The 26,459-nt window shown below is 43.5% G+C and overlaps 1 protein-coding gene across 5 annotated transcripts in view; it reads left to right on the forward strand.

Moving 5' to 3' along the window:
- The window catches only part of RERE (arginine-glutamic acid dipeptide repeats), a 338,755-nt gene that overhangs the window by 217,147 nt on the left and 95,149 nt on the right, over positions 1 to 26,459 (forward strand). For all 5 annotated transcript variants that reach the window (XM_066606873.1, XM_066606875.1, XM_066606872.1 and 2 more), the window contains 2 exons: positions 17,037 to 17,142; positions 20,074 to 20,170. In XM_066606873.1, the coding sequence (XP_066462970.1) occupies positions 17,037 to 17,142; positions 20,074 to 20,170 (203 nt within the window). The remainder of the gene's footprint in view (positions 1 to 17,036; positions 17,143 to 20,073; positions 20,171 to 26,459) is intronic.

The raw sequence follows: 26,459 nt of genomic DNA on the forward strand, positions 1-26,459 counted from the left end.
GCTAGTCCAATCGTGGAACATCCATATCCCCAAACCGAAGGAAAACAGTGATAGATTTGTGACGAGGCTCGTTGTCTTGTTAGAAGTATTGCTGACTGTTCTCAGGATATTGTCACGTAGTCAGCAGCACATTATTATCTACAATGTCAGGGTACATGTTCATGGTTCTTGTCACTACAACCAACGGACCAAGATCATGACAAGTAAAACATCCCCAGACCATAACAGAACCTCCGCCGTACTTAACTGTTGGTACAACACACTCAGGTAAAAAGTGTTCCCCAAGCATTCTTTGCACCCAGGTACATCCATTTGAGTTGAAGATGGAGTAGCGTGATTTGTCAATCCATAGAATATTCTTCCATTCCTCAACTGTCCAATGATGATGCTCATATCACCATTGTAGACGGGCCGATCCATTGCCCTTTGTATTGGTGGCTTGTGTACAGCAGCATAACCCATATCTCCAATAGTGTGCAGGAGGCTGACACACTATGACCGACATTTCCAAAGCTCTGCATCTTTAGGACATGCTAATAAGACATGATCCATTCTACTGATGGGGGTGTCCAAATACTTTTGGTAGGATACTGCACATTGGTGTGTGGATCAAGATTCGAAGACCCACGTTTCAGTACAGAGGTGGTTACACATGCGGTTTCTTGGTACGATATACTCAGTGTGCCCATCCCAATGTCAACCATCAGAAAACCCTATTACGGATCAGGGTTTTATGGATTCATAATATGACACCCATATCTTGCTAATGTAACAGTATCTCCATTTGTCTCATGAATGTATACAGAAGCATAATGACATTTCTAGTGATATATTTATTGACACTCCGCAACCAATTAAATGTTGTTACCTTCTTTTTACAGTGTGTGGTGTACTGTGGATAATACATTTTAGCTGTATACACTTGTATGCTTTCATGCCTTCTGCATCTGCTCTGTTGATTTGGCCTGATTCCCATGTTATAAATCCCAACTGATATGGTGGGCCCTTGCTGTGTGGTCTCGGGGTGCCCACATCCTGCCATGATCTTCAGTTTTTTTTCTTGAGCTTGCGGTGTGGCTTTCATGCCAGATCACTTCCTAATGTTATTGATCCTTAAAAGGTGAGAATTGTGTGCAGGTTTCCTGAGGACACGAGGAGCCGTCCACAGCTGCACCCGGCTCTCATTTCTACGTCGTCTTCTCTTTTTTTCCTCCTTGTTTATTATGTTCCTGCGGGCGTGGGGGAGATGCTTTTCCCGCTTGTGTTCAGTAATTAGATGTGAACCATGTAGCACAACTGACATTTTATGCCAAATGTCAAGCGCCGTGAACAGTCCCCCCTCTCTTTTACAGATTGCCTTCTGTAGGTTTAAAGCAGCAAACCTTAATGGAAAGTAATTACCGCAGCACACACTCAATGATTAGTTAAATGCATCAGTAATGCCCTCAGTTGTTGGGTAACTGCTTGAGCAGGGTGGCGAGCAGCCGGGTTTGATTTACAACATGTCTTTGTGGCAACCAGAGCAAGAATTGAGGGAAAAAACTGGTTCTTAAGCCCATAGTGTGAAGCGCTCAGCCACAAAATAGCTCTTCTCCCACTCGCCTTGTGTTCGAATGTCGCACGTTGTCACTTGGTAGATATACAGGGCTAGTCATGAATGCATATTGATGCATCTTCTCTTATTGATGGTACATTGTAGCTGCAGGCCAATGTCTTACCGTTGCTATTTTTTACTGATGCGAGATTATAGAAGCCCTAGGGCAAGGGATCCCTACTTCTGATAGTTAATTTACATTCGCATGTGAAAACAATCTATTAAGTGTTATGAAGCACCTGGCTGTGCCAGCGCCAGTGGGAATTCTGGTACCGCGCTCCATCTTAGAGCTAATTAGAGGTGTTTATCTATATGCATGGAGAGATACAGAACTATCCAGCTATAACATTCTTGTGATAGAAGCGCTACTTTACCATTTTGCATGTCCTAGAAATGTCTTGTTAGGTCCTGAGCGACGCCTGAAATCTTGTTTGTTTGGGTTCAATTCTGGCCTGTTGTTAGATTTCTATATACGCTCCTCAACATTGACATTTTTCAAAGTTTTATAAATGCCAGATCGAAAGTAAATTTTTGAGCCACATGAAATTCCAAAAATCAAATAGCCTTGTGATACGATTCTGTGATGCCTCATGTCAATGTGCCAGTTATCGCCACTTGCTGCAAACTGAGAGGGACAAAATCCTTGATCTGAGAGACTTTGGTTTATCACTCCAGCAGACCGCTACACGCGTAGATCGAGATGTCAGTACTGTTCAACTTTCCGTGTCCCCGTGATTGGGCGAATAATAACAAACTCAAATAACAGCAAGAGGTGTTCAGAGGAGAAACTCTGCATGGACGGATCATCAGATCAGATGAATGACGCAGAGAGATCTATTCTGTACTGTGAGCGAAATTGGACGTCACATCCCAAGCCTAGGATGTCAAACGGTGTCTACACAAACCATTAGAAGGCACTTGTACAACATTGGGCTACAAGTCAGACGTCCAGCGACAGGTGTTCTATAGACCTCATGATACCCCTCTCAAAAGTATCATTGTGCAGAGCAAGACAGCAATGCAGGCTGGAATGGAGGTCTGTCCTCTTCAGCAATGAGCCCTCCTTTTATCATGGATGGAATGAAATTGGTCTGGACCCCATGTGGGCAATGCCATGAAGAGGCCTTCACAAGGGAACATCACACCATTCCTACTCCCAGGATTATGGTGTGGGGTGGCATAATTTATGGTAGTTGGGCCCCTCTAATCTTCATGCTCGGTACACTAACAACTCGGCGTTATATTGATTTGGTCCTGGAACCAATGGTAGTTGTTTCTCCAAAGTGTCCCATTTTTCAACACTACAATGCCAGGCGGGATGTTGCTTATTGTAACTGAGCAGCCTGCATAGCCTAAAGCTCCTACTTTTCAGGACTTGTCTCCCATCGAACACATCTGGGATGTCATTGGTCAGCAATTGCAGAGGGAGCTTGATTATTGGCGTGCCCAAGTGCATTTAGCATGGCAGAACATTCCTCAGACAACCATTAATACCCTCAGTGATGGTGTGCCAAGGTGTGTAAGTCTGTATTTCTGTGCTTGTCACTCATACTCTGTACTGTATAAATCGAGAGGTTTTGAATATTTTGTTTCCATTTTTTTAATTTTGCATATTAACATGTCTATCGATCCTGTTATTTCCACAATTCGACGATTCCTTCTTGGTGTTACAATTTCACTGTTGAGGACTGTATGTAGTAATAGAAGAATAGAATTCAGTTCAATTATCTGTTCAATTGAGAACACTTTTTGTCCATTTTATGACTCCTACTTCTCCATAAAGATCTGTAGATTACTGCTTCCTTGCATTCGAACTCACTAAGGCTCATGTTGGTGTCAGATTTGATGTCATCAAGCCAACGAGTTCCTCTCCCTTTCACTGACCATTCCCAGCATGAGTGCCTTCTCAGGTGAATTGCCATGCATGACATGGCTGAAGTAGGATAGTTTCTGCTCGATGATATTGAGTTCTAGTGAGGTCTTTGGCTTGATGTGATCCAGGACTTGTGTTGGTGATTCTCGCTGTCTATGGAACATACAACAGTCTTCTCCAGCACCACATCTCAAAGGTGTCAATTTTTCTTCTGGTTGTCGTCTTGATTATCCAAGTCTCCCATCCATAGGCATCTGTGGGGAAGAATAGAATAGGATGTTTGGTTAATGAGATCCGCACACGCTTGTACTGCCCTTTTATGTGAAAAATATTTTAGCTATTCAGCTTATCTTGTGGAACAGATGTTAGGTGACAACCTGTAATGGAAGCTATTATGGTGATTATAGAGGTGGTCACAAAGCAGTGGGCAGTGCTGTAGTCTTTATGGCCCCATAGAATGGCTCGTGATTGTATTACTATATGGTATTGTACTAGGTAAAAGTTTCCTTTTTGTGTGATAACCAAGAAAGCGATCTTTAAAGCTGAATGCATCCAATTCTTGCCTGGGCTCACACTTGGTTAAGGCTTCCATAACCGATCAGCATGTTCACCCAAGCCTTCTCATTTCCTGCCTTCCATTACCGCACCTAGTCAAGCTGCCAACTTTTTATGGCCAAAAGTGTCTTCTGAGATAAGCCATCTAGGTATGTTTCTACTAGAACTTCCCCCTTATAGACTGAACATTACTGCCAGGCGGAAGCTCGGAGGAGCTTTGGCGGAAGCTCGGAGGAGCTTTGGCGGAAGCTCGGAGGAGCTTTGGCGGAAGCTCGGAGGAGCTTTGGCGGAAGCTCGGGGGAGCTTTGGCGGAAGCTCGGGGGAGCTTTGGCGGAAGCTCGGGGGAGCTTTGGCGGAAGCTCGGGGGAGCTTTGGCGGAAGCTCGGGGGAGCTTTGGCGGAAGCTCGGGGGAGCTTTGGCGGAAGCTCGGAGGAGCATGAGATGCTTAGCATGGTTGGTTAATGTGCCCTCTTGCATGTTAAGAATCATGACTTTCCTGGTTAATCTGTAGCAATTTGTCTTGTCAAACATTTACATTTCTGCAGAAATATCCCCTTTCAGCCCTTAATTCTATTTGGTAAATCTGCTAAGTGTTCGCTTGTCATCAGCATTTATCACTGGTGCTGCATGCAGTTTGTGTATTTTCTGTCAGCCCGAGTCTCCTCGGTGGCCCGACAATGATCGGGGATGAGGACACGGTCTGCTATGTGCTTTCCTAGCAGCAGTTGTGTTGACGTAGGTTTGTGTAACACCATGACAAGCGCATCCTTCACCTACTTTCTCTTGTTGCCGTGGTTGTGTCATTTGGGTGCTAAATGCCTTCGGAGTGCTAATAAGATGGAATTTCTGCCATGTGTCATTAATGGAGTCAGAAGAGAAAGCGCCTATAATTACACCGCATTAGGATTATAATCCTGGCATTGTCAATACAGGTGTTTAACTGGCTGTGTAAGATGATCCAGATGTTACTCATGCCAGAAACTTGTGTGATACACTAAATACATAATTTTGTTTAGGACGTCTATGTATGCCAGCAGTGTTGAACGATTACATTTTTAACGAATACTAAACTTCACACACACAAATATCAAAACATCCCAGAAGTTCTTCCTTTCATTTTCTCCTTCGCTTTCATCCTATTTTGTCTCCAACTGTAATTAACACTAAAAAAATCTATAAAGAAATGTGTCCCAGCAGCGCAGTCATGTCGTTGTCCTTACCATCACCATCCGGTGTCTAAGGCCCGACTCACACGAGCGTATCGGTACAGCGCGTTCTGCTGGCGGGTCTGGTGCGTAATACACTGTACCATTCTGCCATAAGGCGGCATGTTGCCACTCACATGACTCGCGCAAAATACGTGCGTAAAAAAAAATCGTAGCATGTCCTATCTTGGCGCATATTACACGAGCATATGGCAATGAGCGGCACACAGATACTCGTGTGAGTCCGGCCAGACAGCTAGCTGCAGCAGGGGCCTCTCCCCTCTGTCCTGTTAGCAGTAGAAACCCACTTAAGGCTGTATTTGCGCGGCCTATGGTCACGCACGATTTCTATGCGTTGCAAGATGCACAGAAATTGCATGTGAATAGAACACATTATTTCCAATAGGTTCATTTACATGAGCGATTTAATTTATTTATTTTTTTAATTTATTTTTTAAATCCTTGTGATTCTGTTCAGGAATCGTCCATTATTTCCTATGGGTGTGTTGGGGGAAAAAATTGCTACTCACTTGCATGCCATGCAATTTGCATAGAAGTGCGATGCAATTTTTTTACATTTAAGTATCAGAACAACATGAATGTTTGTTGTTTTTCCAAGAGCGTGGAAATATGCTTGTATAGCAGAAAAATTGCAGGTTTTCTCAGACCGATATTGCACTCGCCCCTGTAAATATAGCCCTCCAGTGCCTCCATTCAAGCTGCCGGGGCTGTTTACAAGCTGCAGTCAGGCTTTCGCAACGTCACAGACCTCCGCCCATGGTATCACAGGCTCTAGAGCAATAAATCGGGTGAACAAGTAAATAAGCGAATGAGCCATTTGTTTACATTTCTTGTCATTTCTTTTTGTTCAGCTAGTTCAATCCATGGTTGGTGTGTCGGGGGAGTCAGGGAATCGTTTCTGAGCGACTAACGGTCACTTTTTACATGCAGAGACTGGCCTACGACTAGCAATGATTTTTATGCCTGTGTAAAATGAACAATGAACGGTAAGCAAACAGATTATTGTTCATTGTTCAATTGTTGGACTTCTTTATAGTGAACAAATATTATTGAATTTTGCACAATTCGATTATTTGAATAACAACGTTCCATGTAAAAGGGCCCTCAGTTATGTGTGACCACCTCCCTGCTGCCTATCGTCCTTCATCATGTACTCTATGCCACTCTTCACCATCCTTTGCAGTTCTGCATACCCAATCATCGGGACTGCATGAATACGATTCCGCCTCTCAAGATGGTTGCTGAAGTTGACCAAACCACAGTGCTGCAATTATGAAACAGATGCTATTTTTTGACTATAGCCAACATATCATGATTGAGCCGAAACAGAAAAAAGTACTTCTCAATTTTATATACGTGTGTGTATAATATACATTTTGTCTTTTTGCTTTTTGGGGTTTTTTTGTGCGCGTGGAAGGCCCCGTGTGGCAGCAGAAATGCAGTCCTAAGCTCTTGCTCACGACCTGAAGGTTGCGGGGCTCAATCCCCATGTAGCCAGCTGAAGGTTGACTCAGCCTTCCATCCATGGTCGGTAAAATGAGTACCCAGCTTGTAGGGTGGTAAAAGATGAATGGGGAAGGCAATGGCAAGCCACCCCGCAAAAACAGTCTGCCAAGAAAACGTCACGATGTGACTGTCATGACTCGGTGCTTGCACCAGGTGACTTTACCTTTACCGAGAAGGAGTTGTTGGAATTGAATGAAACTTTCTTTCTGTGATTGTAACGCTGATATAAGTAAGTGATTACAATATCCGAGCAAAAGGAGAATATTGCGGAAAACTGATCCTTTGAGGAGAGTTTCTAGTGCCCTGTTGGGCCGCCTCTAGCTCAGATACAAGATGTGATACAGCGGGCATGGAGGCATACAGGTTCCATATGGTATTTTGCGGCATATCAGTCCACATTTGCTTTACTGAGCCTCTAGATCTTGCAAACTCATAGGCTCATGGGCGAAATCTATTTGATTGTGGTGTAGAAGCATCTAGTGGTCAACAAGCTCTACAAAAGCAGAAAAAGCGGTCCACTACACTCAAGGAGCCTCTGAGAGCCTTGATATAAGCCAAGGGATGAACCGCTTTTAGGGCCTCAAGTGACAAGACCGTTCATCTAATCACCCATAACTCTAATCATTTGCATATCTGCCTGAGATGTAACCGCATGCCGAGTTTTGCAGTAAAACAACAACTAGGTGCTTTATTTTTATTTTTTTGTTACTGTGTGCGCACATGTCTGTATTCGCATACGCATTGTGTGTATATATTATGTAATATAATTTGATCCCTCCCCCATTGCACACACTATGTACATGCGTAGAGATTAGTGTTTATAAATAATATAACATCTAATACGTATAAATATTTCCCCCATCTATCATGTTTATCTACAGGATAGTGTGACCGCTGCTTCTGCTCTGGTTACACATAATGATGTTACACGGTGGCGGATGGTGGGCAGTGATGGGCTGAGGTTGTCAGTTCTGTTCACATCTGAGCCGGTGCTTTCCAGGCGCCTCCGCACAGAGCTGAGCTACTAAATAGGAAATGTAATGAGGCATTTTAAACCCCTCACACAGAGTATCTGCTGGACAGCTGCGGCCCACACACTATCGGCGGTTTTGCCCTCTGAGGATTCAGTGACCACTGTTCAGTATTTAAATGAAATTTCAATAATTTGCCATAACCACTACCTGATGTGGAAAGGCTCCTGATTATTCAGCGTGTTATAGGGCCTCATCTGGTCGACTGCATAAATCTTGTAGTTTGGAGTCTGCAGAATGTGAAATTGCGCTGGATGGACTGGCGGCGAGCCTCGGGGAGATGCTGGTTCATTTGGAGTGTGTTGTGCTGATAACTTAAATGTTTTCATGTACTGAATTTCTCTAATAAAACCAGTTGTACTCGATGCCCCAGAGTGAATCCCACGGATACATTTAGGCAGGTGCCGTAGTGATCCAGAAAAATAGGCGCAACCTTCATATGTATCGGTCTCTGCATTACACCTCCCTTGACGATTGCTTAAAAGGAAGCTGGAAGGCGTAATTGCCTCTATCTTACGGACTCTTAAAGTGCCCGTCACTACTATACCCATCTTTTCTGTGGTCATGTGATACTTTCGTGTAGCTCTGATACATTGGTGTCCTGACTGTGAGACGTTGGGAGTGGGTCACAATTTGCTGCCATATGACTGGCTCTTCAGAGACCTTTTGGATGCAGTTCTAGTTTCTAGCTCACGTTTGATAGGACTTTATACAGAACTGATGGTGGATGATTATAGACTTCGTCGGTGTACGTGTGTGGGAACGATATTGCCTGCTCTTGTGCATACTGCCCTTTGACCATTGTGGGGGTGTAGTGCAGTAGCTGTGTTGGAAGGGGGGAGCGGTCTTCGGTATTTCTCGGTGGCATGAACCTGAGAATCCCTAGAGTGGCTCATCATTATCTGTCATGGCATAATGCAGGAGTCGAGCCTTTAATGTCCAATAAAAACCAAGCATTGTGCAGGTTATGTAGGTGCGTGGAGCCGGGTACGGAAGATGTCACTTTCTTCCAATGAGAATTAGCCAGCAGTCTCCCTGAAAGTGTTTTATTGCTCAGTAGCACATTATAGGAGCTGTGGGAAACACACAGCAATGACTTCAATTCATTCTTGTCATGACACGTATCCCTGTTTGTTCTCTTCTCACTTGCACTCCAGTGGCTAGCGTGTAATAAATCAGAGCGTTAACTCTTCCTGTGCTGCGTGGTTGATTGTTCTGCAGCTGAACATGGAGATCTGTATGGTTAGCAGCAGAAGGGTTAATTCCAAGCAGTGTCATCTATATCTCTTCATCAGTAAGAGCATGTGTGTTGATACCTGGGTGTATTTTTATAGCATGGGTGTAGATATGAGGCTGGCAGTCTTTTATCGTATCATCTATCGGCATTGCGCCATCCAACTGTACCCAGCTGACATTTTTATAGATCTCTTCACTCTTCATGTGCGGTGGTATTACATGGCGTGAATACGTTAGGTTGATCTTTATGGCAACTGGATATTTAGAGGTTAACTGAGCTATACAGGCATCAGTAATTCTCAGTTTCTGTCTGTGGTCGTGATGAATTACTTTTTTCTTTTTAATATTTTGGTGTTTCAGATCACTGGTAGTACAAAAAAAGTGTTGACATTTAAAGGGGTTGTTTGGTTGTAAACTATTGATGGCCTTGCTTCAGGAAAGCTATTAATATTAGGTCACTGGGGATCCATCACCTGAGAACCCAGCCGATCAGCTATTCTCTGGACCGGTGCTCTCATGCACTGAGCTGATTTCTGCAGGAAGTGGACATCTCCGTTCCCCCTGCAGTGGCCCGACTTAGTATTGCAGGCCGAGCTCAAGGAAGTGAATGGGAATTTTGCTTGCAATACCATGCCTGGCCACTGTAGTAGGAATAGAGCAGTCTGCAGAAACCAGCTTGGTGCATGAGAGCAGTAGCCCAGAGAACAGGGACCCCTGTAAATCTAATAGGAAAGGGCAACAATGATTTACCACTGAACAGCCTCTTTAATGTTAGAGAAAAGAGAGTGAAAGCTAGTAATATGTATATTGTATTCTCCTTCGTTGATCATGTGTCCCAGGAGGCCCTTCTAGCCCTTGCTAGTGCAAGACAGGTGTAACTGTACTGCTACATTTGTAATATTTGCCAAGTCTGAACTGGACTTTAGTCTCCCTCCCCACCAAAATCCTCAGAGGGGGGGCTCTTAAATGGGGGCACCCCTCTTTTCCTTATTCTCTGCTAAATTTTGACAAGACGTTTTATTTCAGGATCCCTCCGTGTGTTACACAGTGGGGAGAATAAATGTAAAAAACAGTCTTATGTCCCTTCCCCTCTACTCCCCCCAATTTTTTCTCCTTGCCCCTTTTCTTTCTTTTTTTACGTAAATAAAAATCGCTGCTGAACCTGGAGCACGCGGACAATTAGACGCTCAAGTGCATCTTCACCTTCATTGCCTCGGTTTGATGGATTGGTGACCTATAAAACGGACATCAGTTTTTTGGTCTTGAGAAAATTGAAGCCTGGTAGGGAATTGAGAAAGAGAAATGAGCCTTTCTCCGGAATGGTCCCTGCTCCGTCGTGCGCCGTGGTAGCAAACATTCCCTGCTGGGCACTTCAGTGATCTAATGTCTGGTTATGTCTTTTTTAATAAATGATCCTGTTTGTTGTCGGGCACATGGTGGTTTTTATAGATCACTTGCCTGGACCTTGCTTGACTCAATTACGAGAGCGCTCTCCTGAAGCTGGTAATAGAGAGGGCTGTATAGAGCGGAGGGTGCCCTGCGCCTCTACAAGCACCTGTGGCAGAGCCCAGCTGTATAGCTGTCACATTTCGGGCCTGTCAGCACATCTCTGCGCCATGTCTCAAATCTTGTCTGTTCAGCTCTGCCAGCTTCTAATGTGTATACAGGAAAGCCCTGAGCGGCTCAGTGCTGCCCCCTTGTGCCATACTGCTGAGAAAGGCTGCAGAAGACAGTTCTCTTTTGTGTGTAGCACTTTTATGCATACCAGCAGCCTGTGGACACAGAAGCGGCCATATTGTGTGTGACGCCATGCTTTGGGCACACTGTGTTCCTGTGTGGCTGGTACATGACTGCGTACTGTTACTTCACTGGTATACTAGATAAGGAGGCCCTGCAGACTGCTTTTTCTTATACAGAGGGCCATTGCAGAAACTGTATACTGGGCAGTATGGGTGTTCTTTTGCATTGAATCATTTACATGATTGACGCCATGGTATGGCAACCATAACCAGCCTTTATGCCCGATGATATGCGAAGATGCAGCGTCTGGCTGAAGACCTTGTTTTCTGTACAGTTCAAGTGTTCATAAAACTTTTCCTCATTGCTTTATTATGTCCTATTATTATTTTTTGTCTGTGGGTGCTTTAGGATGGAATAGTAAATATTAATGTCACTGATTTATTTGTGCTCGGCCTCCGGATCTCACATATAGTGCGCAAAAGATTAAGAAGTCTCCCAAATGTAAACATTAAGGTGAATACTCATTGGTTTGTTCTTCTAAATGACACATTACAGTCGGGTATAGAAATATATACATATATAAATAGACGGATATGTAGAATAATGTTATACTTTATATTGCAAATCCTAATACAGGCCAACTGACCGTCGCCCCCGCTGTAAAGCAATAATGGCAGTCTTTGCGGATGGGAGAGTACATGGAGTTCACGTTTCTCTGGACCGGTGAGGCAGCAGTTGAACATCGGAGGTTTACACCATCAATATACTAACTGCCTGTGACAAATCCTCCCCGACAGGAGGCTGGCGCTGGTGTTGTATTTGATGGTTGCCTGCCCTGCCTGTAGCGAGTAACAATTCTGTCCTCCATTTCCTGATATGTCATCATGTATGACAGCGCTTGCCTAGAGGAAGATCCATAAGATTCATTACTGGCACATCTCTTGGGCTGGTGTCACACAGATATTTCAAAGCTGCCTTATTACATCTCCTGGAATCTATTTGTTAGCAGGGGATGGTGACACCACGTATGTGTGTCACCCGCAGGGATTCTTGCCCGGTAAAACACTTGTTTTGCCCAGAAACTTATCACCATATTTTAATATTCAAACCTTGATGTGTTTTTAAGAAGACTCGTATCTTAGTAATTTACTTAGTTTTTTTTTTAAACATAACACCAATTACTTTGCAGCGCTGTATGGAGAATGTCCCCCAATTCTGAAAATCGCACCCGCCTCATTTACGTGGCAGAGTATTATAGCGGTGTTGGCCAACCTTACACGCCGTAGAACATGGCATTGAGTAGAACATAATCTCTGCATGCCTCTGTATGTCATCGGGTACAGACAGTAGTGCCTGGATTTCTATAGGTGCTGTTTTATGGCTCCTTGCCTTGTTTGGAGCAGTAACGTGCACAGGGGCCCCAATGCTAATTTCACAGGGAACCATTTAGTAGATCATGTTTTCTGGTGTGCTTTTGGTTATGGCCGGGTTTAAAAGCACTTTTCAGTTGAAGATTAAGAGACAAATGGAGCTTTCTACAAGTACTTGCAGTACGGCGCTGCCGCTGATTGTAGTTACTTTAGTGACTTTCATGTGACTAAAGCTACAAATTCTTTCTCTTTTTCCAATAAAAATTAATATAAATGTTGCCTGACCATCTGAGACACACAATCATTAACTGGCATGGGAGGGCAGATGTCTTCCAAGAACTTCTGGTGGCTGCTGTCATACAAGTTAAGGGCCTCTGTCAGCACATTTGAGTGCTACAAACTAATATGGGCTCAAAGGTGAGGGAACGGGGAGTCCAGGAAGAACTCAGTTGGCTCTATGCGCTCTGAATGAGAGCATGCCCACAGAGCCATCTGCAAAGAGTTTGTGTGCGGGGACACGACGCAGGAACAGGGGAGCAGGTTAGTATAAAGCATACCTCCCAGACTCCCCGTTCCTTCACCTTTCAGCATCCTAATGTAGTTTTAAGATGATCAAAGAGGCCCTTTAAGGGTGTGCTCTTACGGCCTCATGTCCACGGGGAAAATCAGGCCCGTGCGGATTTCTGCTGCCAATGCACTATAATTGTCTTTTTTTTTCATGCAGGAGATCAATTGAGATATGAGCTCCCGCACGCGTGATCTGCACAAAAATGGAGCATGTCGCTTTTTTTTCACGCGTGAGAAATCCGCAAATCACTTAAAATGCCATCCACGGCTATTTAATTAACTGTGGATGGTCAATGCTTTCCTATGGAATGCGGATTTTTTTTTTTTCACGCGCGGATTTGCGTGACATGAGGCATAAAAGGGGACGTAAACATGGCAGACTTTCCACAGTGGAATTGTGGGCAGAAATTCTGCAACGCCTACAGTACCGGTAGAGGCACAGGGGATGAGGTTTTACTAAATCTCATGCACGTTGCAGGAAATATCCAGAGCCTAAATTGTCCTGGGATGCAGATTTCAATTGCCCAGAGTTTCAATTTATAACGTGGATTTTCGCTGTTAATGTCGACCTTTGTAATGCGTAGGCCAGACCCCACTGTAACGGCATATAGCATACACATTTCTCGGTGAATGGCAGCTGATATTGCTGTGGAATAGCAGGAAAATCCCATTCAGATTTTCCGACGCACGAAATCCGTCCTGTATGGCTGTACGCTAAATGTCAACTCAAGAATCCGTGCGACATGAAAATAATACAAATCCACGTATCTCAGCAATAAGACATTAAAATTCCATGTTATGTGTAGATGCAGATATTTAAAGGCATGGGAACGTCATGAAGCGTTGAAATTGGCGTCATGCAACTTAACAGACACTTGAAAAAGTTTGTTGTTGTTTTTTTCCCTTTGTTTCTTTTCCTCCAGCTCCATTGTGTGTTCAGGCTCTGATGCTGGTCTTGGCCCTCAGTCTGCGGCAGCGACCCCTACAATGCCCATATGTGGCCTCTCCTGACACTTCCCATAAGGGGGCATTTTTCAGACTACAACACATGTAAATGTTGTGTCTGGCCGTTTTTCTGCATGCACATTATCACATCCCAAACCTAAGCAAGGTAGAAGGAGAGCTGGCTGGTGATAAGTCCACAGCAAACACAATGTTTAGGCAGAAGACTGTATACAGAAACCAGGTGGCATTTTTTGTCACCCAGCAAAAAACACAAATAGATGCTAATAGAAAACAACCTAAAAAATAAGTCAGACCCCAATAGCAATTTTCTTAGTGTTTTGGCTGACTGGCTCCTGGGATTTTGCTGTTTTAATGATGCTATCTATTTCTGCAGTATAATAATAGTAATAGACACATACAGGTGCTGATAATCAACTGTAAGCTACTGTGACACATTGAGACTTTGTATTTGGCACAATGCTGCCACCCGCTGGTCATTCCTCTTATTGCACAATGCCTAGAAACCAGTCTATTCCTTTTCCAATTTGAGCTGGGAAGCTCTCCTCTTTCCAGCCCCTTCTCCCTCTTTCACCTCTTGGAAGCCACAACGATGCGTTATGTGGGATTAAATGTTCGTGCAGGCTTACAACTTGTAAAAAAAAAGTTAGCTTTTGCATAGCAGAAATGAAAATAAACACTCTGTGGTTTGCCTCACTGTGAAGGAATGTTAATTTCCCTTTAGGCCATTCTAAACTTCCTGCAGGTTTTGGAATATGGGAGAAATACGTTGGCTTTTCATTCTGACTCTGACTTGCAAAAGAGTTTCAGGCAGACAAAGACTGAACAAAAGGAGTTTGTCTAGGAGCTCTGCGGGCAGCGTTGCTCTGTCTCATGTCATTCTTACAGTTGAGGACAGGCCCGTCTTTAGCTTCTTTTGGAAAATGGCACAATGATTTTTTTTTCCTTACTTTTTCTTTTAGCAAATTGTTACTGCACCTTTAATAATACAAACATAGGTTAGTATTTTCCATAATCCACTGACAATTTGACACCTCTGGGGGTTGACAGGCAGTTTCCCAACATCCACTATCTAGGTTACAAAAAACGCAATTTGAATGGTACTGCCAAATTAGTTCCCATTCACTGCAATGCGAGCTGGGCCTGCTGTACCAAGCCTGGCCACTGCATTGGGAACAGAGCTGTCTGCTTCCTGCAGAAATCAGCTTATTGTATGAACACACTGACTCAGCAAACAACTGATAGGTGGGTTCATGGGTAGCAGACCACTGTCTATTTATTATTGATGGCCTATCTTGCTGTTAAGCCATCAGTAGTTTTCAAATAGATAACCCCTTTAAAGTTGTTTTTTTTGTTTTTTTAGAATTAAACTATTGATGACTTATCCCTAGTGTAGGTAATCAGTAGTAGATTGGCAGGGGTTGAACACCCCATCCATGAGGTGTTTGCTGGAGTTGCTGTGTGCTAGAACTAGCACAGCTCTTTACATTGTGGTTCTAGAGTGTTACTGCAAGTTCAGGGTCATTCAAGTGAATGAGCTTGCAGTGTCATTCTCGGAATGGTTTAAGTGAATGGCACCAAGCCTGTAGTACCCTTCTGAATCACTGCACAATGTACGGTGCTGTGCTACTTCAGGCACGCAGTGGCTCCAGCCAACAGCTAATCAGTGGGGGTGCCGGTTCCTGAAACCATGCTAGTGTACCACTGATGATCTATCCTTGAAATAGGTCATCAGTAATGTATTTCAAGAAAACCCCTTTTAACTATTAAAAAAACAAAAAGAGAGCAGATATCCTATCAAAGGACAGCTTGGTAATCCCAGAAAGTGTATTCAATCACCAGTATAACCTGTGCTGCCCACGTGCCCCGTTCCTCCGTGTGGCTGAGTCCAGATACCACCTTTCTGTTGTCTCTGTGTATCTGGCATTAGCTTGCTTTTTATGTTTGCATTTTGTATGGCCTGTTTGAAGACATTTTAATTGCATTGAACAGTACATGTTCTGCTTGTTGATGCTCTCATTGATCAGCATCACTGCGACCTCTGTACAAAGGAAATTGCAAATCTTCTTTTATAGTGCAGCCCTTCAGGGCATTTATTCAACTGTGCCAGAGCCATCAGCTGGGCATCAAATGCTGAACTGAAGGGTGTAAAATAAATACAGGGAAATAAAATCCTCCTCTCCAGCAGCTCCATGACCTTATTTGGCTTCATCTATGCTCCGAGACCAATTTTATACTCTGCATACCGTCAGAGACTGCGGAGTTCACAGTCAGGAGGAGGTGGAACGCAAATGGGCATTAAATGTAAAAATGCCATCATATCCCAACAATACAGATGGTGAAAAATAAACTCTGTGTCTGTGAGGCGTCCGTTTCATCTTTTATCGTGGGTCCTACTAGTCTTGCCATCCTGTGTTAGTGGTAAGCTCTTTGACTCCGCCCCTTATTGGGTCATTACTAAAAATTGAGGCGATGGATGTGTTTTCTGGGTTTACTCCCCATTTTAGGGGCTGTTCATGTTTCAGCCATCTGTTAAAAGGATACGTTTAATACAAAAAAATAGTGCTTGATGTATCCATTAACCATAATAGGTGAAACGTATTTCAAAAGTGAATGTCTGGCCTCCTGTGTGTCTTTACTGCGATGGGAAAGTAGCATGCCATTCTTTACTGTCCCAGGACAAAAAGTGTGATAACGTATACAACATTAGTCAATAGTAAATGTATGAAGGCTTATGGCTGTGCATCATCCTACTTCTAACGTATGCATTTCCATCTTACCATATAGCTTGAAGGGATTGTACCACAATTGCAAATTATCCCCTATCCACAGGGTAGTGAAATACTTGCTGATCGGTGAGGGTCTCATGTCCCCTGTCGTCCTCACTGTGGGGTCGTGGAAGCGCATATGTGCTCCATTCACTCTCAGTAGGACTGCAGAGATAAACTACAGGTGTCGCTCGGGTGTTTTCATGAGCCCCATTGAAATGAATGGAGCATTGACCGCACATACTCAGCCAGTGCCCCAACCACCGCTACGCCAGTGACAGGAGAGCGGGACACGGGAGTCGTATTCTCAGGATCAGCGGGGGGCTCAGCAATGAGACCCCCACCGATCAGTAAGTAATTTGCAATTGCTTTTAAAGAAAAGTGTTCAACTATAAAACTGTATTAATTATGAAAGTTTACAGTGAATATTGATTGTTTTAATGTTGTACAGGTTTAAAATGCCATAAGTTTTTTTATTTTTATTTTTTTTTTTTAATTTATCCGTTTAACGTATACACTAAACATACATTAAAACCATGAATAGCCCCTTATTTTGAAATGCTTTAGGTTGGATGTATCTGACAAGCGCTTCTCTTGTGTATTACAGAGTAAACGAGACCATCTTCTGATGAACGTTAAGTGGTACTACCGTCAGTCAGAAGTTCCAGACTCTGTCTATCAGCACTTGGTTCAAGATCGGCACAATGAGAACGGTAATCCCACATTGGTATTCATGACGGGGTATCATCCAATGTCAGCAGTGTTGAGATATTTGCATTGTGTAGGACTAGTCTGTTGACCGTCATCAATGATGAATGTGTGTACTCTGATCTCTAACAGTGGATTGTGATACCTGCCCGTTATTTTAAAGAGACACATTATTTTAAAGGGGGGTTTCAAGATTACAAAAAGATTTTTAAAAATTTGCCTAATTGACAAGAAATGGATTGTTTCCTGTTGCAGCTCAATTTGTTTTATGAGCTGCAATCACAGACACAGTCCATGGCGGTTTCTTGGGTCAAAAAAGCTAAACCTTTCTTTTTCTAATCCTACTCTAACAGCTTCAATGCACTCTGTTCAACTTTACTTTTTTTTGTTGCACACACTATAGAACTAGGTCATTGTGCAGGGAGATTGAGGAGGTGAGCTGTGACATCATGTACTGTGATTGGTGTGTCCTGTATTATCTGTATATAGGTTTCCCCTTTCATTGTAATCTTGCCTGTGTGATGATGAGATGACTGCTTAAAAGTTTTCTCTACAGAACAGGAAGTGTCCGACTTGGGGTCCTTTTACACTAGAGCATTTGGCTGTAATGATAAACTCAGATCAATGATCCCAGCGCTTGTCTATCTGACTTTCACACAGGCCGATTCAGAATGTATGGGCGATGAATGACCGTACATATGATTGTTCCCCATATAGTTTTACCGCAGCGCATCCATTGTTTGCACAGGGAAATGTACTGTGGACAGTCGGGATTTTTTTCAGTTGCACAAAACATTTGATCAGCTGCTAAACGAGCATTTGCTCAATATATTGGCCAATCAGGAGCAGCTTCTTACGGTCTCATAATCAGCCATGTAAAAGGCCCTTTAAGGTCCCTTTATATTTAAAGATATGCCCTAGATAACCACTGCTGATTAACGAGATTGGCTCTCATCCACTTGGCCTTTTACACAGACCAATTCAGACCCTATTGCAGTTCGTTCATGCCAATGTTTGTCCACCATACCGTCGTCATTGTTGATTGCACATCCGCTTTTTTGCATGGAAGAATGTGCTGCGTGAAACATGTTCACTTGTTTATCAGTTGGTCAGCAGAACCTTCTCATGTCCCAATAATCGGGCAGACCAGCATTCCTAGGAACGTTCTTACCCAATCATAGGCCGTGTAAAATGTCATTTAGTGGCCAGAGTGAGAAATGCAAGATTTCTGGATTCATTTAGAAGTCTAGCTGTTGACATGAAAAAAAAAATTGCTAAAATGTTTAAGTGTTTACCATAAAGACTTGCTTTGAACGATAAGTCACTTTATGATATATTCCCTTTTAGGCCCCCTGTCCACGGCTGTTTATTCGCCGGTGGTAAACCGCCGGCGAATCATGCCGGCCGACGCTTCCCATAGCATTGCTATGGAAAGCGCCGGCACCTGTCCACGAGTGGAGAATCATTGCGATTTTTCCCTCGCGGCGGGCAATTCGCAGCATGCCCTGATTCTCCGCGGTCAGCCTATCTATTAGATAGGGCTGACCTGCGGAGATTCGCCGGCGGCTCCTGGAGGAGGCTACCGCGACGGAGCTTGGCTGCAGGATACCGCATCGCCCGTGGACAGCCGGCCTAAGTTGGAGGGAATTTCATTAGACCAATTTACTTTTACTTCCTCTGGATAATGGCCTCTTTACACTGGAGGATTATCATTAAGAATCCTTGAAATTCCTGCGTTCCCATGTGAATGTGAGCGATAATCGTCCCGTGTAAATGAATGCAGAAAACTGACGAGCCATTCAGTGTAAACAGCAGGCGTTCCTGCAGCGCTGTGAGCAATGCCAGCAATACTCCTGTGTAACAGCAGGGGGACGGGCATCACTGGGTCGAGCTACAGGGCATTGTTTGCCTGACAGCTCATTTCATCTAAATGGGCATAACCCATTACAAAGTGATGACTCACATTATTTGTTGATGGCATTAGGTCCTACCCTTTGCTGCTTCCAAAAGAGAATGTATTTCTTGGGCGTCACACTGTCCATCCATGCAGCCTAGAAAGATTAATCTGGAGATTTGTGCAGAATTATTCTTTGTTTGCCTCCCTCAGCATCAGTGTATTTTACTATTAATTGTTTTCATTCTAGCGGTTTTGTGAAATTGTTCTGATGATTAATCAGTGGTTAATGGCATGTTTTAGTGAATACATTTTGTAATTAATTCCTAAGTAAGGTAATGAGATAACATGCACACTTGAGAGTTGCTAGACGTTTTTCTTTAAGTGTTTTTTCTTTGCATCAGTAAACTACCAGTTGAAAGCAAAATTAGAAGGTATTATATTGTGGGTGTTTCATAAATCAGCAGGGTCATGGGGTGAAAATAAAGCACTATATGCTACCTGGCCTCTTTAACACTAATCAGTTTAGTTTGAGAAGAAGCTTCCCCCAAAAAGCAAGTAGAGTTCTCTTACAATACCTGGTCCTTATTGTGCAGAATAAATCTCCTTGCACCATATTTATTGGAGCTCCCCGATCCTACATCCCACACCTTCTGTGTATAAGGCTACCTTGGTGGCCGAACATGTCGCACAGCCAAAGCCTGCCGTGTCCGGCCTTTATTGCAGCCAATGCACGTGAATGTTGTCATTTTGTGACCCACAAGTGACTGACACATGGCAGTTGTCAGAAAACCAGCAGCCGCGCCATGTGGTTACAGTCACTATGTAGATCTACCATATGATGTATCTAGTCGATTACAGTAAGATGATTTCATGTGTCACAACGCACAAATCTCACACGATTATCTCGACTGTGAAAAAGGCCTTAATTTCACACAGTAGTTCCTAATTCTGTGTAGAGGATCATGTGTTTCAAAATGGACTTAATTTTTGTATTTGTAGCTCCCTGATCCTTTTTTCTTCATCTCATTGTCCCCTACAGATTCTGGACGAGAACTGGTGATCACAGACCCAGTAATTCGGAACAGAGAGCTCTTTATCTCTGATTACGTGGACACCTACCATGCAGCTGCTCTCAGGTAAGCGCCGGCTGCTTCTGACATTTCCTCCAACATGTAATCCATCTACACGCATAGTCTGGCACGATGCAGATTACTTGCAGTCGTCTTTTTTACCCTCTGCTAAAAATACTTTCCACAGAGGAGAGAAAACGTCTGTAATTGCGTCAAAATTGATGTCATCTCTTTGGGATCTTTTATCCTAGATTTTAGGTGGCCGTAAGCATTGATCAGGGTGTACAAACTTATGATCCAAAGGTCACTTTGCAATATTGAACCACTCCCAAGGGCTGCAATAGCATTACCTACTGACATCTAGGCATATTAAAAATATCTGCCATAAATCCATAAATGTCTGATAGCTGCTGGTACCACTTTAGCTTGTTTTTAAAAGGGGGTTTACTTCTCTCCCAATTAGCACTTCAGAGAGGAGGAGACTGTGTATGCCTATGAAGCTCTCCCCATTGTAGATTATGGGTGTAGTGGTAACAGTCTAGCATTTACAACTTCCACAAACTACAATGGAGAAAGTCCCTGATATACGGGACACCCTACGATGGCTACACCATTGGTCCTGCCTCGGAGATGTATACAACTCCTCTGTGACATGGTAACTACATATCACTAGCTGCACACAGACAAGCATTTCAATGTCTGGATGGTTGAGGGCTGCAGAGAAGGCGGTCACGGCCAGCAGATTGTGCACATCTGTGTTGGGGTGCATTCACATGGGCAAGTTTCACGTGCGATATCTGACCGAATGCAATATGAATGTGAATACATTACTTTCAATGTATTTATTCACATGAGTGATTTTTCTCTAGAACCGATGCTCCGAGATCTAAAAATAGCTGCACCTCTTATTTTGGGGCGATTCGGTGTCAGAACCCCACATTATTTCCTTTGGCAGGAAAAAAAATAGAATCACTCTCTTATGTAGATGTGTGATGTGATTTTTCAATTTTTTCCAATTTAACAACATGTGATTTTCATGCACATGAAAATAGCATGTTATAATGCATTATCTTGTAAAACAGCAGAAATCGTAGGATTGCAAGCGTGATAATGGTCCATGTTTCTCTGAGCAACATCGCACTCGCCCGTGTGAGTCCTGCCTTAGGACACCCCCATATAAATTGATATCAACTGCTCAATCCTTTTGCTCTCGGGCAATAAGCCTCCACCAGAAGGGTCAGGCAGCAGCTTTTTCCCATCTCCCTATTGAGTACACATGCACACTCGGGGAATCTGAGGGTGTACATCTATTGGAGAGGTCGGAAGGAATAGCTTCAGCTAACAGGTTTTGGATTGTGAATATAAACCTTAGCACTTGGAAGAACACACAAACTCCACATAGGCTGGTCAAACCCACGACCCAGTGCACACATTTATTGTATGCTCATAATTGAGTATTTTTCCTGCCGCAGACAAAGTCCGGGACACACATTCTTAGCATTCCCCTGTATCTTGTTGTATAAGCTTTCAAGAGTATTTAGTTCAGGGAAGCCTCCAGCTGTAGTCAGAAGTGGATGCAGCAGGAAGGAGAAGTTCTTCCTTTCATATTTCCCATTCCTTTTGAATCCACTTCTGATTTTGGCTCAAAAAACCATCAAAAACTGCACGTGGGATTCCAGCCTAATGGAATATAGGGGACATTCTGCCTTTGAGTGGAAAGTCCCTTTAAATGTAAATCTTCCTTTACTCCTTAGGTGACAAGTCCATAAATTGGCCCTTTAGATGGGTACAGAAGTGGCCCTGGCTTGCAATTACCCTCATTCATTGCGCATCAGTCACCCCTCTGAATGGAGAGGAATCTTTAAAGGGAAACCTGTCACCATGTTTTATGCTTGTAAACCATTGCCAGCATTTTATAGGTCAGGAGAATGGCTTTGAAAACCTGTATCTATTATGTTCCATTTGCCTCACTTGCCTTTCGAAATTCATTGTTTAAAAAAATCCTGCACCATATGCCAATTAGACTGAATGTTCCAGTGGGCGTACCCGGGACCTGCCAGCCACCCAGAGTCTTCTCTGTAACACAACGTATCTCCCTTTGATTGTTGTGGATGATGACTCCTACCTCATCCCCCTGGCCAATGAAGATGTCAATAGCAGGCTCATCAGAGTTTTCTGTGCATATGCCGGTCTTGCTCTGAATTTTGGCACATCTGCATCTTCACTGTGAACCACGTAGGAGATGTCCTTCACATAATCAATAAAAAGGATAGAAGCTGGCTTACAGATAGTCCTGGTATGCCCACCGGACTGTTTGGATTTAATTAGCATACAGCATAATAGTTTTAACCCTTTCTAATCCACTGTCAGATGTCTGAAGACATTGTGATTGAAGGCTGTACAGCTCCGAAGTCAGAAGATGTCCGGCAGGGTATTCTTTTACTGTATATTATTGGCCGCTCTGTTGTCGGGGGGCCTCTCCAGCATGTCCCATGCCACAGTACTGGCTCTAGCCAGCAGATGGCACCATTGTATAATGGCAGAAAGAGAAAGCCCCCTAGGAAAACCTGAATCTAAAATTGGATTGCAAATGGTTAAACTGATAATTTCAGAAGGTAGCCGGGCTTATGGGGCATAATAAATGTTTTTAATGCAAATTTCCTGATCTGAGACATGCTGGCAATGGTTTACAAGGGTGGGACCTGGTGACAGGTGTTCTTTTAAATTATGTTATCTAATAAAGATAGACTGCTAATGACTATACATGAGGAGCCATTTACCTATAGGAGGCTTAGAAGAAAATAAACCTCACATAGTGGAAGTATTCTTATTTTATTCCAAATTGATGTAGGTAACTTGTGTCCAGGTCTTGCTGAACCTGGCATTATGCTGACATTAAATGCCCGAACTGTTCTTTGGTCCACCTAGAAATCTAGTACTCCACGCTTCGTATAGATAACAAAATGTACCGTAAGCCACATTCATTGGCTTTTGGGGAAAGTTTATGAAAGGGACCTGGTCAATTTCAAACTGGAGTGAAAAGAGGTGAAGCTGAAATTCTTTTGCTGGCAGAGCTTTGCATTTGGCGGTCTGCGGTATGGATGCCGGCAGAACGTGAAACCAAGTAATCTGCTTGATAATAACGCTCAGATGGTGCTTAAATAAAACCATCTGGAGACATTTGCTTTGTTCAGAGCCACATAACCAGAGCTGCTGATTTCAAGGCAAATTAGCTCCAACTTGTGCTGGGGGCGTCGGGAGCTCGGATACCAGAGAGTGGATAATCTTCTCCTTTCACTTAGAGCCGTGCTCTACACAAATGCTGCAAATTCCAGCAGTGCAAGCTAATGTACAAAAGCCAGCTTCACTTGGCTGGTGGAAATACTTTTCAGGCTTCAGATGGTTTGCTTCCTAAAATCTTACAGCTCTGCTAATGTCATGCGCTGTTTATAGAGCAGGAGGTAAAGCTGAATTTAATGGCTTGTACTTTGCCCCAAATTAATAGCTCTACTGAGTGTTACACAGTCAGTATAGTTCTTGGGGCATTCGTTGGTGGCAGGCTTGCCTAACTTTTTGAATGGCAAATCTGGGAAGTATCCATGGTCTCTGCTTTGATGCTTAAAGAGGGGTTATCCCATGATAATCATTTATCACCTATCCACAGGATGGATTGCTGCTGGCCCAAGCACTGGAACTTCCAGGGATCAGGAGTACGGCCTGCATATACAGTAGTTCTCCTAGTGAATTAAGCAATGCTGCCCGTGTTAACACCTCTCCATGCACTTCTATGGGTATCTCCATAGACCGTGAATGAAGCTTTCATCACATGTGTGCGGCGCTCCGTTCGCCCAGTGGACCCTGGGTACGCCGTTCTCCTGATCCCCAGGGGGTTCTAGCGATCAGACACTCAGCGATCAATCATTTATCACCTGTTCTATTGAAGGGTTACCAACTATTTTCTATAAAGTAGCTGTGCAATTCAGGAGTCTGAAAAAGCAGCAGACAAGACACATTCACTATTCTGTTGACTTGCTGTTTAAAATGGTTAATATGTAGAGATAAGCGAGCATGCTCGTCCATGCTTAATGCTCGTTCGAGCATTAGCATACTCAAATATACTCGTTACTGGAGCCGAGCACCACGCAGTGCTCGAGAAAATGTCACACTTTTCTCCCCACATGTTTTCAATGGAGCCGTGGCTTCTGCCAGCGGCTCCATTGAAAACAATGATCTGCTGGTACCCCTAAATTGTTTTTCATGGAAGGGCTTTACATATAAGCCTTTCCCCGAAAAACAATAATTTTAGTGTAAAAAAAAAACTTGCCCTCTGCCGCTGCCGTGTCCCCGCGGGGATGAACACATCTGCCGCCTGCGGCAGATGTTTCCTTCAACCCCGCTAGTAAAAAGAATTCCCTGCTGCTACATCAGTGACAGATGCAGCAGAGGAATTCTTCAATTCCCTACCGCAGCTGTCGTGTGATCCTGCTGCTGGCCCCCCAGTAATTGGATTTCAGAGAAGGACTTTAAGTATAAGCCCTTCCCTGAAAAACCAGGAAAAATAGTGTAAAAAAAAAAAATACTCACCTCGCTTCAGCCGCGTCTTCTCCGTGCTGTCCTCGGCTCTGTAGTGCTGATCTATCACTAGGCTGAGGCGCTTAGCCAATCACAGGCAGCTCTTGCCGAATGAATGACAGACTTCCCTAATATCTTAGCTGAAATCTCATTTTACTTTGGATCTCAAATTACTGTAGGTCACTGTGGCTGTGTAGTGATTTCTTACTGATTCAACCCCTGTCCAGTTCACTAAGAATGCATCATTTAGAAATTCTCTATATTCCTAAAAAGGACCTGTCACATTGTATGACCACTGTAAGACTATAAGACAGGAGACAGTCATAATTAAATAAGGTGTTCATAGATGTCTAGCGAAAAAGCTATGGGGCAGAACCCAATAAATGTTGTGTATACTCTATAGAGTATGGAGTTTCGATTTCTCAAAGAAAGAAAAGTACCAAATGTTGCCACCAGGGAAATATGTGGCACTGTTGTAGTTACTATATAGGAGTACGTCATAACTAAAGAGATTGTACAAGAATATCTAGTTATTCCCTATCCATAGAATAGAGGATAAACTTGCTGATCGGTGGTGGTCTCACTGCTGAAACTCATTCCAATCTCAAGAACAGGGGTCCTGTTTTCTCCATTGTTCTCACTGCAGGGTTACTGCACCCCCTGCAGTGAGGAGGAGTACAGAAGGCAGCTTGGGTCATGTAAGTGCATCAGCACTCCATTCACTTTCAGTGGGACTGCCAAGTACCCAAGCGGCACACCCGATTGAATATTTCCATCACTCCCACTGGAATGAATGGAGAGCTGACTGTGCAAGCCCAGCCAGTGCTCCATTCAGAGTGACGTCGCTGCAGCTGGAGTAAAGAATGAGGTGGAGGGGGAAAGAAAAAGAAGAAATTTCTATGAGGGAGAGATGAGAATGAGAAGAGAGAATAAAAATAGGGCAGTGGGGGGGAAATAGTCCAGGCAACCCAGGAAGGATCAGGACTTGGCGGAGCCTTGGAACAGAATCCAGGGAGTCCATGAGTAAATTGGAAGACTCACAAGTATCCCAGAGCGACTCAGTGAGCTCCTCAATCTCCATTATCTCACCCAGCATCCGGATCCATTAAGAAAGTGTTGGAGCTGAAATAGACTGCCATAAAATAGGTATAACAAGTTTTTACAGGATTAATTAGGTGGTTCAATATAGACTTGTGGTAGGTATTTGCTCGTAAGTTTGCAAATTGTAAGAAGTAAAAGGACGGCAAAACACAGTATAAGAGGATTTGTGGGGGAACTCTACTATCCACTTGAGAGGCTGAGAATGTGCAGCCAAGATCTTTTTCCCATTTAGTCAGGTATGGTAGCTCCAAATCTGCAGATGGCAAGATTAATAGTGAATGAAACTGGGAAAGAAATTGTGCGCGGGTTAATATTCTCGACTAAGCCGAAATGAATGTCACTTGTGTTAGCCCTCACAAGCTCCACCCCAAAGACCCATCAGACCTATTTGCACCTAAAAAAAATTCCTAAGACTCAGCCCAACAGGACACTAAAAAAAGTTGGACTTCATTTAACTAGAACCTTCACGAGAATTTTAGAAGGCCATTGGTTACAACTCCAAAATGTTGACACATGCTGATTAACTATAACAATATGAAGGCATTTACTCTGTGGCTTCACTTCTTTCCTGTGCATTAGAGCAGATGCCACAATTTCAATAGCGTTGTTAGGGAGCAGTCTGGATCATTTGTCTTGGTATTGCCTACAACGACAAGTGCAATTTCTGTAAAAAAAAAAAAAA

The sequence above is a fragment of the Eleutherodactylus coqui genome, chromosome 6 (genome assembly GCF_035609145.1).
Source record: "Eleutherodactylus coqui strain aEleCoq1 chromosome 6, aEleCoq1.hap1, whole genome shotgun sequence".
Lineage (NCBI taxonomy): Eukaryota > Metazoa > Chordata > Amphibia > Anura > Eleutherodactylidae > Eleutherodactylus > Eleutherodactylus coqui.